The 14,985-nt window shown below is 45.4% G+C and overlaps 1 protein-coding gene across 1 annotated transcript in view; it reads left to right on the top strand.

Annotated features, from left to right (window-relative positions):
* ACSL1 (acyl-CoA synthetase long chain family member 1) overlaps positions 1–14,455 on the top strand; it is a 66,468-nt gene extending 52,013 nt beyond the window's left edge. Inside the window, exons 12-21 of the mRNA XM_060085675.1 lie at positions 1,611–1,745; positions 3,446–3,580; positions 4,436–4,531; positions 5,408–5,480; positions 7,545–7,633; positions 8,739–8,855; positions 10,948–11,091; positions 12,199–12,300; positions 12,409–12,480; positions 12,857–14,455. Of these exons, the coding sequence (XP_059941658.1) occupies positions 1,611–1,745; positions 3,446–3,580; positions 4,436–4,531; positions 5,408–5,480; positions 7,545–7,633; positions 8,739–8,855; positions 10,948–11,091; positions 12,199–12,300; positions 12,409–12,480; positions 12,857–12,997 (1,104 nt within the window). The 3' untranslated portion in view covers positions 12,998–14,455. The remainder of the gene's footprint in view (positions 1–1,610; positions 1,746–3,445; positions 3,581–4,435; positions 4,532–5,407; positions 5,481–7,544; positions 7,634–8,738; positions 8,856–10,947; positions 11,092–12,198; positions 12,301–12,408; positions 12,481–12,856) is intronic.
* The last annotated feature ends 530 nt before the right edge of the window (positions 14,456–14,985 follow it).

The following is a 14,985-nucleotide window of genomic DNA, read 5'->3' as shown; positions in this document are numbered from 1 at the left end:
AGGCTTCAGTTCTGTAAGAAGTCTCTATTTTTTTTTTTTTTTTGGCCACGCCATGCGGCTTGTGGGATCTTAGTACCCCGACCAGGGATCGAACCCGTACTCTCTGCAGTGGAAGGTGTGGAGTCCTAACCACTGGACCACCACGTAAGTCCCAGAAGTCTCTATTTTTGACTGTGCTTGTTCGTAAGGCACAAGTTGACTTCAGACTCATTTTTTCAGCAATATTGCAAGTGCCTTTGGCAAAGCGGGATGATCTTCAGCTGACCTCTGCCTGAGCTCCTCATACACGAGTGTGTGCCTAATTTAAAAACTGACCAAGAACCACCTTTTTTCCTTCTTGGACAGTTTTGGATTGTACGCTTATAGGAGAAACAGTGAGCACTGCTCACTCATTTAATGAATGTTCACGGAGCACCAGCTGGGTTGCAGGTACTGGGCAAGTATTAGAGAGGGGTGGCTGATAAAATCCCGGCCCTTTGACTAGCTGCCGCCCTGTAGGATTCACTTCCCCCAAAGGATCAAGGATCTTCCATCTGATACTTGTGTCTCCTGCACGCCTCAGGAGACCTTGTGAGTTTACAGAGTGATTGCAGACATGTTGACAGTGGACCGTAAGTACCTAACTAGTTTTCAAAGTGTGCCCAGGAGGCAGGCCACACTGAACAGAAACCTCCGAGCTTTAATTTTTAAACAATGAACCTTTCTAGTTGTTTCTGCTTTCAAGCCTGAGACCGTTTGTACTTCCGTTGCATCATCTCTTGAATCTCTCTTTCTTTTTAAAATTTAAAACAGGCAGACTCTTTGTCAAGTGCCTGTGGCTTGCCAGTGCAGCTTGCATCAGACAGGAAAAAATGCAGGCACTAGGTTATAGCCGAATGCAAACTGCTGTGGTATAGATGGCCTAGTGCCTCAGCCGCAGCGTATTCTGACTACTCAGAATTTTTTTTTTTTTTTTTTTTTCTTTTTGCGGTATGTGGGCCTCTCACTGCTGTGGCCTCTCCCGTTGCGGAGCACAGGCTCCGGATGCGCAGGCCCAGCGGCCATGGCTCACGGGCCCAGCCGCTCCGCGGCATATGGGATCCTCCCAGACCAGGGCACGAACCCGCATCCCCTGCATCGGCAGGCGGACTCTTAACCACTTGCGCCACCAGGGAGGCCCTCAGAATTTTTTAGTTAGATTCAAATAGAAGAGATGAGACTTTAAAAAGCTAAGGCAAGTAGCTAAGTTTTTTTGATGAGAATAAGTTAGACCTAAAGTTTCTGGAAGGCTAAAAATATTTGGGTTATCGAATACCATGTCATTCATTCAGCAGATATTTATTATTGAAGCTAAAATAGCAGAACCTCTCTGATCATCACTGAAAACCACATTCCCTGGTTTCTTACTAGTCCCTTTATCTTCAGGGTAAGCAAGAGCAATGCCACATTCCCGTGTTGTACAAGAACCCAAGGACACAAGAACATTGTTTTAAAAGCTCCCTACATTTAGGAACTTTATGATTTCTGGAAGCTGGTCTGAAATGCTAAAACTGGAGCCTTGTGTGTCTGTGTGTGTTGTGTAATCCCTGCTGCAATGATGACATGTTGGATATTTCTGTTTACCTCTCTAGTGTGTGATGCTGAGTCACGGAGCTAAAATAGGATTTTTCCAAGGAGATATCAGGCTGCTTATGGATGATCTCAAGACCCTTCAACCCACCATCTTCCCTGTGGTCCCCAGACTGCTGAACCGGATATTTGACCGAGTAAGTGCCAAGCGAAGAGCAGGGGCAGAGCTCCGGACCTTGAGTCCAAGACTGTGTGTGACCATGGCCACTGCCCTTACTCTCTCGAGGGACTGCAGTTTACCCCTCTGCTGATAAACCTGAGTGCGTTTACCTTCCAGAGCTGTGAGTGAGGGTTATAAGAGAAAGCGCCTATGGACACACCTTGTAAACTGGAAGGCACAATACAGATGTGAGGTGGAGGTGGTTTTATTTTCACGATAAACTCTTTGAGCCTCTGTTTTCTCATCTTTACAGTGGACTATTACCTCCTCCATCTCATAAAGATGCTAATTACATCATATGAAAAGGCTTTATAAATTGTAAAGCTCCACTGCATGAAAAATATTACTTACTTGGCCACCCTGAGATACGTGACTAAACCAAGCCAGGGACCAAGAGGAGGTGGTGAGCCTTTAGAGCACGGACCCCACAGCTGGGGCAGAACCCCGTGTGGTGTGAGCAGTCTCCAGAATGAACTTGGACTGGGTGGTTCTAATACTCTTTATTTTGAGACATGGCTTTCGTCATCTATGAGAACCTTCTCATTTTTTAAAAAATTTATTTATTTTTGGCTGCATTGGGTCTTCGTTGCTGCCCACGGGCTTTCTCTAGTTGCGACAAGCGGGGGCTACTCTTTGCTGTGGTGCACAGGCTTCTCATTGTGGTGGCTTCTCTTGTTGTGGAGCATGGGCTCTAGGCACGCGGGCTTCAGTAGCTGTGGCGTGCAGGCTCAGTAGTTGTGGCACGTGGGTTCAGTAGTTGTGGCACGCGAGCTGTAAAGTTCAGGCTCAGTAGTTGTGGCGCACGGGCTTAGTTGCTCTGCGGTATGTGGAATCTTCCAGACCAGGGATCGAACCTGTGTCCCCTGCATTGTCAGGCAGATTCTTAACCACTGTGCCACAAGGGAGGTGCCAACCTTCTCATTTTCTTAATAGTTCTTTTTTAAAAAACTGTAAAACAGCTTTATTGAGATATAATTCACATTACATGCAATTCACCCATTAAGTGTACAATTCAAAGGATTTTAGTACATTCACAGAGTTCTGCAACCATTACTACAGTCCATTTTAGAACATTTTTATCACCTCAAAAAGAATGTGGTATCATACTCCACCCGGCTACCTCCCTCCACCCCCCAAAAAACTCATCTACTTTCTGAATCTATAGATTTCCCTATTCTGGATTTTCATGCGAATGGAATCATGCAATATTCTTTTGTTGCTGGCTTCTTTTGCTTAGTATGCTTTCAAGGTCCATCCATGTCATAGCATGCATCCATACTTCATTCCTTTTAATGGCCAAATAATATTCCACTGCATGGATACAACACATTTTATTTATCCATCCATCCATTGATGGGCATTTGGGTTGTTTCCGCTTTTTGGCTATTATGAATAATGCTGCTGTGAACATTCACGGGCAAGAGGCTGTGTGGACATGTGTTTTCATTCTCTCGGGTATGTGCCTAGGAGCAGAATTGCTAGTCATACAGTAACTCTGTGTTTAACTGAGGAACTGCCGGTCCATTTTCTAAAGCAGCTGCACCATTTTACATTCCCACCAGCAGTGTATGAGGGTTCCAATTTCTCTACATTTTCATTGATACTTGTTATTATCTGACTTCTTATTATCTCACCATCCTACTTATTGTGAAACCTTCTTGCTTCTTGACTTATTAGATTTTTGCTCAGGCAAACACCACGCTGAAGCGATGGCTGTTGGACTTTGCCTCCAAGAGGAAAGAAGCCGAGCTTCGCAGTGGCATCATTAGAAACAACAGCCTGTGGGATAAGTTGATCTTCCACAAAATACAGGTAGCACATTGGCTCACAACGGTTATTTGTCATGTAAACTCCTTTGCGTTTCAAACTTTCTGTGAGGGCTCTTTTTTTTTTTTTCAATTGAAGTATAGTTGATGTACAATATTATATAAGTTACAGGTGTACAATATAGTAATTCACAATTTTTAAAGATTATACTCCATTTATAGCTATTATAAAATATTGGCTATATTCCCCATGTTGTGCAATATACCTTTGTAGCTTATTTTATACCTAATAGTTTGTACCTCTTAATCCCCTACCCCTATATTGTGTGAGGGCTGTTTTTAAAAGAGAAGGTAAGAGGGAGAATTTCTGGCACATTTCTAAAAACTAAGGACAAAGCCATTAGCAAAACCTCAGTGTCAAAGATAAGTCTGAACAGTGTTTAGCTATCCAGGGAAGAAAATGAATCAGGTAGCATAGCCTTTCTGATTCTCCATTTTGTTTTACCGTTCTGGAACTCTTGAGGTATTCTTTATCAGAATAAAGATAAAGAATACGGAATAATAAAGAATACGGAATAATATTATGTCCCCCAGAAGGTGGTGGTTGCCATAAACCCACGACACTCTTGTTCTAATTCCTTAAAACACCTGCAGGTATAGAGGTGTTGCTTTATTTTCCACACCTGTTGAGAGCGAATGGAGTGGTTTCGGGTGGAACCAAACTCCAGTCAGGTGTCCCCCTTGGGGTGCCTGTGCGTCGTTGGGTGCAGTGAGTTCTGTGCAGCCTGCAGACAAGGAGCTGGTGGGTTAGAGTATTGGGGTTCCCAGAAGGAATCTTTGAGAAGCCCGCCACCTTCCAGTCACTTGCCCCTCACCCTCTCCCCTCTCCCTGCCTTGCAAGTCGAGCCTGGGAGGAAAAGTACGGCTGATGATCACAGGAGCAGCGCCCGTGTCCGCCACCGTGCTGACCTTCCTGAGAGCCGCGCTGGGCTGCCAGGTGAGGTGCCTCCCTCCGCACCTCCCTCTGGGCTCGGACCGAGTCATGCCCAGGAGTCTGCTTTCCAAAAGGCACTCTTCTTCTCCTCCGTGTGCTGTATTTTTGTTAAGATCATGTTATTCCTAGATTGCTTGGAGAAAGGGGTATAGGCATACCTCGGAGATACTGCAGGTTCAGTTCCAGACCACTGCAATAAAGCCAATATTGCAACAAAGCCAATAACGCAGTAAAGCCAGTCACGTGAACTTTTTGGTTTCCCGGTGCCTATAAAAGTAATGTTTACACTAGTCTGTAGTCTGTTAAGTGTGCAATAGTATTATGTCTAAAAAGCAATGTATATATCTTAATTTAAAAATACTTCATTGCTAACCGTCATCTGACAACGCAGCGTTGCCACAAACCTCCAATTCGTAAGAAATGCAGTATCTGCAAAGCGAATAAAATGAGGTGTGCCTGTGTATATCTTTTACCCCAGGCAGAATATGCGTTTGTGTCTACCACTGGGTAATTTTCTCTAGGGTAAGGCACAAAAGATGCCTTTAGATCAGGTGTGAGGGCATGGGGGTTGGCAGTAAGTGATAAGGGACCTGCAAAGCATGCAGAGACCCTTTCTTAAAGGGGAGGAGGAGCCAGCAGAGCCTGGGTGATAAGTAGCCGAGCTGACGGAGGGAGTGAGTCCCTGGGCAGGTGGTGCACGGCGTGACCTGTGAATGACGTTGTCTCCTATGTGGGTGAATACGTTGGGTGCTGTAATAAAGCGTGTTGTAGTGTATCGGCTGAGGTTACCAAACGAGCTAGAGGAGCTTAGTTACTGAGCACTTGCAGCAGAGGTGTGACTGTGCCCCTCTCTTTCTGTCCCGTCTCTTGGTGACCCAGTTCTACGAAGGCTATGGACAGACCGAGTGCACTGCTGGGTGCTGCCTGACTGTGCCTGGGGACTGGACCGCAGGTATGATGGCAGGACTTTCCTTACTGGGATCTTACTTTGGGCATTGGAATTACTGGAACTGGGTTAATAAACCAACCTGAACAAGTGCTGTGTCTCTGATGATTAGGCCTTGGGGTCAACAATCTTGGAAACCAGAGGGCCCTGTGGCAGAGTGGGATGTGACTTTGAGGCTCTGACTGTCAATCTGGGTGGGTGGCAACAGAGACTTACATAGATCCTGAAGCTCACATCTAGAGATGGTGCTCTTTATACCAGGTTCAGAATGTTTGGCCCAACAGAGCTTTCCAGGAATTGATTGGGGCCTAAGTGTTTGCTGGTAAATTTTAATTAAATTTCCAGAGACTCCAGACAGAAATAAACACAAGTCCTTTGTCCCAAAAGGGAAAAACAGAGGAGGACAAACTGTCCTGCATGAGGTGTTTTGCGTCAGGAGTTGATGATGCATATTATATGTGCTTCATCCCAGCATCCCTGTGAGAGAAGCCCTGTTACCTCTGCAAGGACACGATTGATTGTTGGCTAAAAAGCATGTCAGTAATGTATAAGAATTTACACGGCTTTATGTTTTGGAGCCAGGATTCCAACCCAGGTCTGACCACAAAACTTCTATGCTTTCCCCTGTCCCACACTGGCAGTGTATTCTACACTGTGATAAATAAATTCTGTGATTTGTTTGCTGTTTTACACATATGAGCATCTAGTGACATAGATTCTAGTATCGAGCACTTTCTAGTAGCATAATTCTGCTGCGATTGCCACTAACAGTCTGTGAACCTTTTTCATGGTGTTTGTTTAATTTTTTTTAAAATAAATTTATTTATTTATTTATTTTTGGCTGCGTTGGGTCTTCGTTGCTGCGTGCGGGCTTTTTCTAGTTGTGGCGAGCAGGGGCTACTCTTCATTGTGGTGCATGGGCTTCTCATTGCGGTGGCTTCTCTTGTTGTGGAGCACAGGCTCTAGGCACATGGGCTTCAGTAGTTGTGGCACATGGGCTCAATAGTTGTGGCTCATGGGCTCTAGAGCACAGGCTCAGTAGTTGTGGCACACAGGCTTAGTTGCTCCGCGGCACATGGAATCTCCCCGGACCAGGGATCGAACCCCTGTCCTCTGCATTGGCAGGTGGATTCTTAACCACTGCGCCACCAGGGAAGTCCCTGTTTGTTTAATTTTTAACTCCTGGTCCTTACCGGCTAGAGAATTTGAATAGTGACTTCTTTAAGCTAAAATTATCAAAACATAGGAAGAATGATTTGTGATACTCTTAAAACTTAGTCTAATATCTGTTATTTTTGTTTTGGGAAAAGAACCCAGTCCTGGCACCCTTTGGCAAGAGAGTTAAGTGAGCTGTGAAAAGAATCCCTGTCCTGTCTTCATAAACTTACATGTAAAACGTGTTCGTTTATAATCAAGGGAATAAGGCTGTATTGGTCAGAACCATCGGACCTGTCAAGGTCTCTTCTTTTTTTTTTTTTTTTTTTGCGGTACACAGGCCTCTCACTGCTGTGGCCTCTCCTGTTGTGGAGCACAGGCTCTGGACGCGCAGGCTCAGCGGCCATGGCTCATGGGCCTAGCCGCTCCGCGGCATGTGGGATCTTCCCGGAACAGGGCACGAACCCGCGTCCCCTGCATCGGCAGGCGGACTCTCAACCACTGTGCCACCAGGGAAACCCAAGGTCTCTTCTTATAGAGAACGGGGACGTTACGTCTGTATGAGGGAGAGCAGGGCCATCAGATCATAGGAACTTTCCTAGGTGAAAGTTTCAGGAAACCTGCTTCCAGGTGTTCAAAGAAACCCTGAAAATGAGCAGCCAGATCATTTATACTTTGAAAAATAATTTGGAGCATCAGACTTGGGAAAGCTCCCTAAGAGACTTTTGAATGTCTTTGTCTCTTTTCTAGGAATAAACTCTGTAATTTACCAGGGGGAGACAGGCTGTGATTGCCAAAACCAGAGGTTTATACCCGGTGTTCTCATCGTGAGTGGGCATGTTTGTGATAAAAGTGATCTGTCCGAAGGATACCGGTAGTCACAGTAGGAGTGATCATCTTTTATTTGATATACAGGCCATGTTGGTGCCCCAATGCCTTGCAACATTGTAAAGCTCGTCGATGTGGAAGAAATGAATTACATGGCTGCCAAGGGCGAGGGCGAGGTGAGTGAAATCCCGCAGTCACCCCCTCACTGTGGGCTCCTCCAGCAACCAGCCACCTCTCAGCACCACAGCGCGTAAAGCCACTGAGCTTGGTGTTGCTGGTGACCCTGAGTCACACAGCCTTCTTTTTGACGGTACATTTATGCCTAACTCGCAGGGCGGGTAGGGAGGTGGGGGGCACTAATGCCTGCCTTCTGCTGCCAGCCACGATGGGGCCGTGGGCCCAGGAGCGTACCGAGGCTCCAGGGCCTGAAGTCCTGTCTGCTCATTGCCCTCCATGCCTGTTAGTGAGCTACTGGCTAGAGGAAGGAAGGCCAGATTGCTTTGGGATTTCACCCCCTTTGGGGTTTTCCAGCAGCTCTGATCCAGAGCCTAGGGTGAGCGTGAGTCCTGGAACTTGACTGCAGCCAAGGCCATTATGGAAGGGGAGTGAGGGGTTGGAGGTGCCGCCACGATGCCAGCGGGGCTCTGGTAGCTCCCTCTGCATCTGGCATTCAGGGTCTGGCTAAAGGCTGGGAGACACACACACACACACACACACACACACACACACACACACACACACACACACACACACACACACACACACACACACACACACACACACACACACACACACACACACACACACACACACACACACACACACACACACACACACACACACACACACACACACACACACACACACACACACGAGTTTTCTCTGGAGAAGCCCCAGTCAGTGCTCTTAACAGATCATCTTTTCCCCCCTCCAGTTTTGTTGAGATATAATTGACATCCAGCACGGTGGGAGTTTAAGGTGTACAGCATCATGATTTGACTCGCATATATTGTGAAATGATCACCGCAGTGAGTTTAGTAAACATCCATCAGCTCATATAGATACAAAAAAAAGAAGAAATGTGTTTTTTTCCCTTGTGTTGAGAACTCTTTAAGATCTGCTCTCTCAACAACTTTAAAATCTTCCATATGGCTGTGCTAACTGTAGTCGCCATGCTGTACGTGACATCTCTGGTCCTTATTTATCTTATAACTGGATGTTTGTACCTTTCATCCACCTTCTTCCAACTCCCACGCCTCCCTCCCGATCTTTTTCCCTCAGGTGTGTGTGAAAGGGGCTAATGTATTTCAAGGCTACTTAAAGGACCCAGCAAACACAGCAGAAGCTCTGGATAAAGACGGCTGGTTGCACACAGGGGACATTGGAAAGTGGTTACCAGTAAGTGGTCCCCTGCCCTGTTCACAGACGCTTTTGTTCCACCGTAGGGAAGAAAAAAAACCCACGTTGCAGTGGCACCCTAACTTTGAAAAAGTTAAAACTGGCACCCTAACTTTCAAATCTGAATGAGATCCTTGCCAGGTTGAGTAATCTTGGTTGTAGGTTCTTCCCTTTCATCACTTTAAGTATATCATGCCACTCCCTTCTGGCTTGTAGAATTTCTGCTGAGAAAGCAGCTGTTAACCTTATGGGAGTTCCCTTGTATGTTATTTGTCGTTTTTCCCTTGCTGTTTTCAATAATTTTTCTCTGTCTTTAATTTTTGCCAATTTGATTACTATGTGTCTTGGCGTGTTTCTCCTTGGGTTTATCCTGTATGGGACTCGCAGCGCTTCCTGGACTTGGGTGGCTATTTCCTTTCCCATGTTAGGGAAGTTTTCGACTATAATCTCTGCAGATATTTTCTCTGGTCCTTTCTCTCTCTCTTCTCCTTCTGGGACCCTTGTAATGCAAATGTTGTTGTGTTTAATGTTGTCCCAGAGGTCCCTTAGGCTGTCTTCATTTCTTTTCATTCTTTTTTCTTTATTCTGTTCCGCAGCAGTGAATTCCACCATTCTGTCTTCCAGGTCACTTACCTGTTCTTCTGCCTCAGTTATTCTACTATTGATTCCTTCTAATGTAGTTTTCATTTCAGTTATTGTATTGCTCATCTCTGTTTGTTTGTTCTTTAATTCTTCTAGGTCTTTGTTAAACATTTCTTGCATCTTCTTGATCTTTGCCTCCATTCTTTTTCCGAGGTCCTGGATCATCTTCACTATCATTATTGTGAATTCTTCTTCTGGAAGGTTGCCTATCTCCACTTCATTTAGTTTTTTTGGGGGGTTTTATCTTGTTCCTTCATCTGATACATAGCCCTCTGCCTTTCATCTTGTCTATCTTTCTGTGAATGTGGTTTTTGTTCCACAGGTTGCAGGATCGTAGTTTTCTTGCTTCTGCTGTCTGCCCTCTTTTGTGGTGCTTTATACTCCGAAATTTTTATTGTTTTGAAAAATACCCCCCCAATTAATTTCAGAGTACCCAGGCTATTTATTTTTTTTCATAGACATTATGGTACTTCACTGTGGTTCTTTTTTTTCCTTTTTCTTAATATTTATTTATTTATTTATTATTGATTTATTTTGGCTACGCTGGGTCTTAGTTGCAGCATGTAGGATCTTTAGTTGCAGCCTGTGGACTCTCAGTTGTGGCATGCATACAGGATTTAGTTCCCCAACCAGGGATTGAACCCAGACCCCCTACATTGGGAGCTTGGAATCTTACCCACTGGACCACCAGGCAAGTCCACCCAGGCTATTTAGAAATAAATTAAGTCCCTCTTTCCAGACTCAGGAGGGATGAAGTATCCGTTCTAATTCTGACTATGTCTCTAAGGAGCACATCTCATAATCTCCCTGGACCTCAGTCGGCTCCTTTTGGAAACAGAGGAAAACTGATGTGGGCTGAGAGAACTTTCCAGTGGATGACTCTCCGAAGCGAGAGAGTGGCCCCGGGTGGGGATGGGGGTTTTGTTTACGGGAGATGGGGAGGTGGGAGCTACTGGCATTTGGCGAGTCTGGTCTGGAGATTCTCGCATCCCCACAGTCATCATGGGGGCAGCTGACACCCCCTCCTGCCCCCGCCCTGGAACAGGGACAGAGGGGAGTGAGCTGCTGCCTCTGCAGCCCCTGCTCTGCGCAGACCCTGTGGGAGGATGAGCGCGTCTCTGCTCTCGAGGACCTTTACCCCATCGAGCGGCTGATTCAGATATGAGACAAAGTGAAGCTTGCTGAGCTGAAGGGAGCAAGTGGGGTGCTCTGGTTGGCTGGGAGTGAGGGGGGCTCCCAAGTCCCTTCTCTGTCTCTCTACTCTGCTCAGTGGCCTGGGGGAGGTTACATAATCTCTCTAAGCCTCAGTTTGCCTCTCTGCAAAATGGGTTAACAGCTGACCCCTGCCAGAGGTTATTAGGATTAAATGATAGTGTACAGGAAATGCCTGCTGCTGAGGGGAAAGCAGCTGCTGGACCTGCTCATAGGCCGCTCCCCGCCCTCCAAACAGAATGGCACCTTGAAGATCATCGACAGGAAAAAGCACATCTTTAAACTGGCACAAGGAGAGTACATAGCTCCAGAGAAGATTGAAAACATCTACCAGCGAAGCGAACCTGTCGCTCAGGTGTTTGTCCACGGAGAGAGCTTGCAGGTACGCACTGCCCCAGCCATGAATTCTGTGGCCGGCGTGGCCTGGGCCTAGAAGTCCAGGGCCTTTCAGTGTGATGGGAAGTTTGCGATGGGTGTGAGTTGACTTTCATGTCTTATGTGCTGGAATATTATCAACATGTTGCTGGTTTTTACTGCTTGGCATTTCTTTTTTTTTTTTTCATCTATTTTGTAACTGGAAATATGTACCTCTTATTCTTGGCAATTCTTATCCAGAAAAGTTTTTTTCTCTTTAATTTCATATTACCAAGGGAAGTTGGATAGGGGTACCAAGGGAGTGGGTAAAATAAGCTTCTAATTTAATTATGAGGGGAAATATTGATATACAGGTTATAAGAAAGTTTAGAATTTTCAAACATATTAAACCCAACTTATTTATGATATGTCTCCTACGTCATTTTTGAACAAATGGTGGTTGTGAGCCAACATATCTTAAAGTCGAAAACCAACATCAGTATTGCAATGAAACATCATTTGCTAAAATTTTGGACAGATGGTGGGAAGGAAGAGAAGGGTGTCTGGTTTCCTGGGGGTTAATATTTCTACAAATCTTGAAATTTTCAAATAATTGTGGAAGAATATTTTCTTATAAGAAAGTGAACCTATTTTTCTTCAAGAGTGCACCTATTTTTCTTCGACCTGGAATCATACCCATGCCTCTAATTTTTATTTAGTTTCGTTGTCACTAAATTGTAAAGAATGAGGTATTAGAGTTTTTTCTAAATGAATCTGCATACATTTTCTCTTTTTTTAAAGCAGTTATCTGATATCTATCCCCTTGTTTGCTTATTTGACCCTGTTTTATTTTTAAATATATATATAAGAGTAAGTAAAAATTAGGGTTTTATTAGGTTTTTATTTCCAATGGTTCTTTTAAAACATTTATTGCAAAATCCCCAACGCTGTCTATATTGCAGAGGCAGGAGTTAACCTGGGCCCCACGGACTCTGGGGCTGCTAACATGCTGTGAAAAGAGGATCTGTAACTCCCATCAGATTCTCCCAGGGGCCCAGGCTGCAGATAATAAAGAACCACAATTTTAGAGCATCTGGATCAAGCCCTTTAATAACTTAACTTGTCTCTGTTAAAGGCATTTCTCATAGCAATTGTGGTACCAGACATTGAGACGGTAGGTCCCTGGGCCCGGAAGAGAGGCTTTGAAGGCTCCTTTGAAGAGCTGTGCAGAAGCAAGGTAGGTTCCGAAGTGTGCAGCCTACTCCTGACCCGCCCTTCGCATTAAGTGCAAAGTTCAGGGACTCCTGCCGCGGGAGTAAGGATCTTACTTTTCTTGCCTTATTAGGGTGTCCAAAAAGCTGTTCTGGAAGACATGGTGAGACTTGGGCAGGATGCTGGCCTAAAACCATTTGAACAGGTAAGACTTGCATCCAAGTGTATGAATTCCTGCAAAACGGGTTTCTGACTGGAGGATGTTTTTTGTGAATATATGATAGAAGAGGATGAGGTGACGTAAAGACATCTGTGCGGAAGGGATAGTGGAGTGGTTTGGCAGGGCAGGGGATTTTTGTTACCAAGGGTATGAATTCTCTTCCCGGAGGTCAGGCTACAATCCTGATTGTGTACTGACAAGAGGCCACTGCCCTTTGCTGAGACAGTGCAGCGGGACCTGGCCTGAGAGGCTGGCTTGAATCGCCCAGAAGGGTCTTTATCCCTTGGGAAGCTTAAGTGCTTTTTAGACTCAGGTGGCCTCCGTTCTCCTTCCCTCCTTTGACTGCCTGGTTTCTTTGCAGGTCAAAGGTATTTGTCTCCACCCTGAATTATTCTCTGTCGACAACGGCCTTCTGACCCCTACAATGAAGGCTAAAAGGCCAGAGCTTCGGAATTATTTCAGGTCACAGATCGATGAACTTTATTCCACCATCAAAATCTAATGCGAGGAAGGAAGCTGGGAAGAGGCCATATGCCTCTGCGGTCTTCTCCCGCCCATGGCCTCAGTGGGTAGTTTTGACAACAGCAAATAGGGAAGGAGCATCTTTGTCTGCCTCGTGCGTTCAGATTCTCGTCATAGGAAGCTTAGAGGGAATGGAACACTGCCTTATGGTCACCTCGCATTGCAGACCATGTTCACGGTGATATACAATTTCCAAAATGAGCCTTAAAAAAATTGTAAAGGGGAAACTATAAATGTGCTAAGTTATTTACGACTTCCTCAGTTTAAAAAGAGGGTGAAAACTTGTCTCCCTTTTTTGCTAACCAAGTGGTTAGGACTTTGCTATTTCTGAGATGTCTGCTACTTGCTGCAAATTCTGCAGGTGTCTGCTGCTCTGAAGAGTCCCGTGCACTGGAGGGGACCGTCCCTTATAAACAAAAACTGTCCCAGCTGCAGGAGGTCGCAAGTGGACCAGAGGTTTTTTTTTTAATCCCTGCCACCGTACCCTCCCCATCTCACGTGACCCTTCTGATTAACCCCTGTCACCCCTGTCGGAGCAGAGGCTGGACCTAACTCAGAACAGCGCAGGTATGGACGGGCGGCCGCTCACCAGAGCGGGTGGATTCTGGCGTCCACAGAGCAGAACATTCGCTGACCCTCTTCTCCAGACCCGATTCCCTCCCTCCGTCCCTTCCCAGGGGTTATTTTAAAATCTGCCTTAGACTCTGCAGTGAAGACAAGCATTTCAACAAGGAAACAATTACCTGGATCAGCCATGTTCAACTGTGACGCCTGAAGAACCGTCCACTTTATCTTCACTGAACCCGTCGCTCTGTCTGTGATGGTTTTTAATGTGGTTTTCATATCAGAAGAGTACGTTGTGATTAAGTGGCTTTTTTTCCCCAGAATAAACTCTCAGGCAAGGCATGTCTTTAAAAATATTAAGGATGTAGATGCACTTGGGTACTTATTGAAATGGACGGTAATTAATAAATGCTCTTCTATCATAATGCTACCTGACTTCTATGAAATGTATTTGACAAGCCAAAATTCTAAGACATAGGAATCTGGAAAACTCATTTCCTGGGATTAACTTCTCAAGAGACTTTTTTTTTAAGTTAATTTGGGAAATTAACAACATTTCACTTTACTGCAAGTCTTTGCCACATGTGACTGAATTTAGTTGTCATTTATATGTTGAAAGCAGTTGTTTGTGGATATGTGACTACCTGTATTATACAAGCACAACAGGGTTTGCCCTAAAGAGTTGTCGTTGTAATAACGCTATTTGGTAGCCTAGCTTCATACGTGCGTTCTTAATTGCACAAGAAGTCAATAACTTGTCACAATGGGGTTTTGAATGTTTGCTGTAAGTGTTGGCTATTTCTATGTTTTATAAACCAAAACAGAATTTCCAAAAACAATGAGGGAAACCAAAATAAATATTTCTGCATTTCAAGTGAGTGAAGCCTCCCTTTTTGCGTCAGGTGTCGCGTTCGGCGTGGCCTCTGATGTGCACAAGCAAAGAGCAAGAATGACCTCGGCCTCCCAGGTTTTTCCTCCCTCCCAGGTCTGCCTCCTCGGACGCAGTCATCCGGACACTTCCAGTTGCTGACCCCGGGCCCCGGCCAGCTCCCAGCAACGGCCCTGCTGTGTTGCAGAGAAGAAAGTCTTGGTGTGCACAGAAAGTCTTGAAAGTGCAAATTCTCGGGGGGGAAGCGACAGTGTAGGAGGCATCGCTGCAGTCGGTGGTCCTGGGGTGGGTTTCATTCGGCCTCACTGTAGTCATTCTCTCCCTGTGGAACTGTCGGAGCACGTGTCCCATTGACAGCAGCCGACTGTTTCTTTTCTTCTATCTCTACCCTATGCTGTCATTTTAAAGATTTTCTTTTCCAGAGGTCTTAGTTAATCACCCCCTAAGTTTTTCTGTAGCCTGTTTTCAGTCCTCTTTCCCATCAGTCTTGGGTTTGGGGTGCTGATGTCCACTTT

The sequence above is a fragment of the Mesoplodon densirostris genome, chromosome 20, assembly GCF_025265405.1.
Source record: "Mesoplodon densirostris isolate mMesDen1 chromosome 20, mMesDen1 primary haplotype, whole genome shotgun sequence".
Classification (NCBI taxonomy): domain Eukaryota; kingdom Metazoa; phylum Chordata; class Mammalia; order Artiodactyla; family Ziphiidae; genus Mesoplodon; species Mesoplodon densirostris.
Note: the sequence above shows the minus strand (reverse complement) of the source record. Positions and strands in the feature narration are given on the sequence as shown.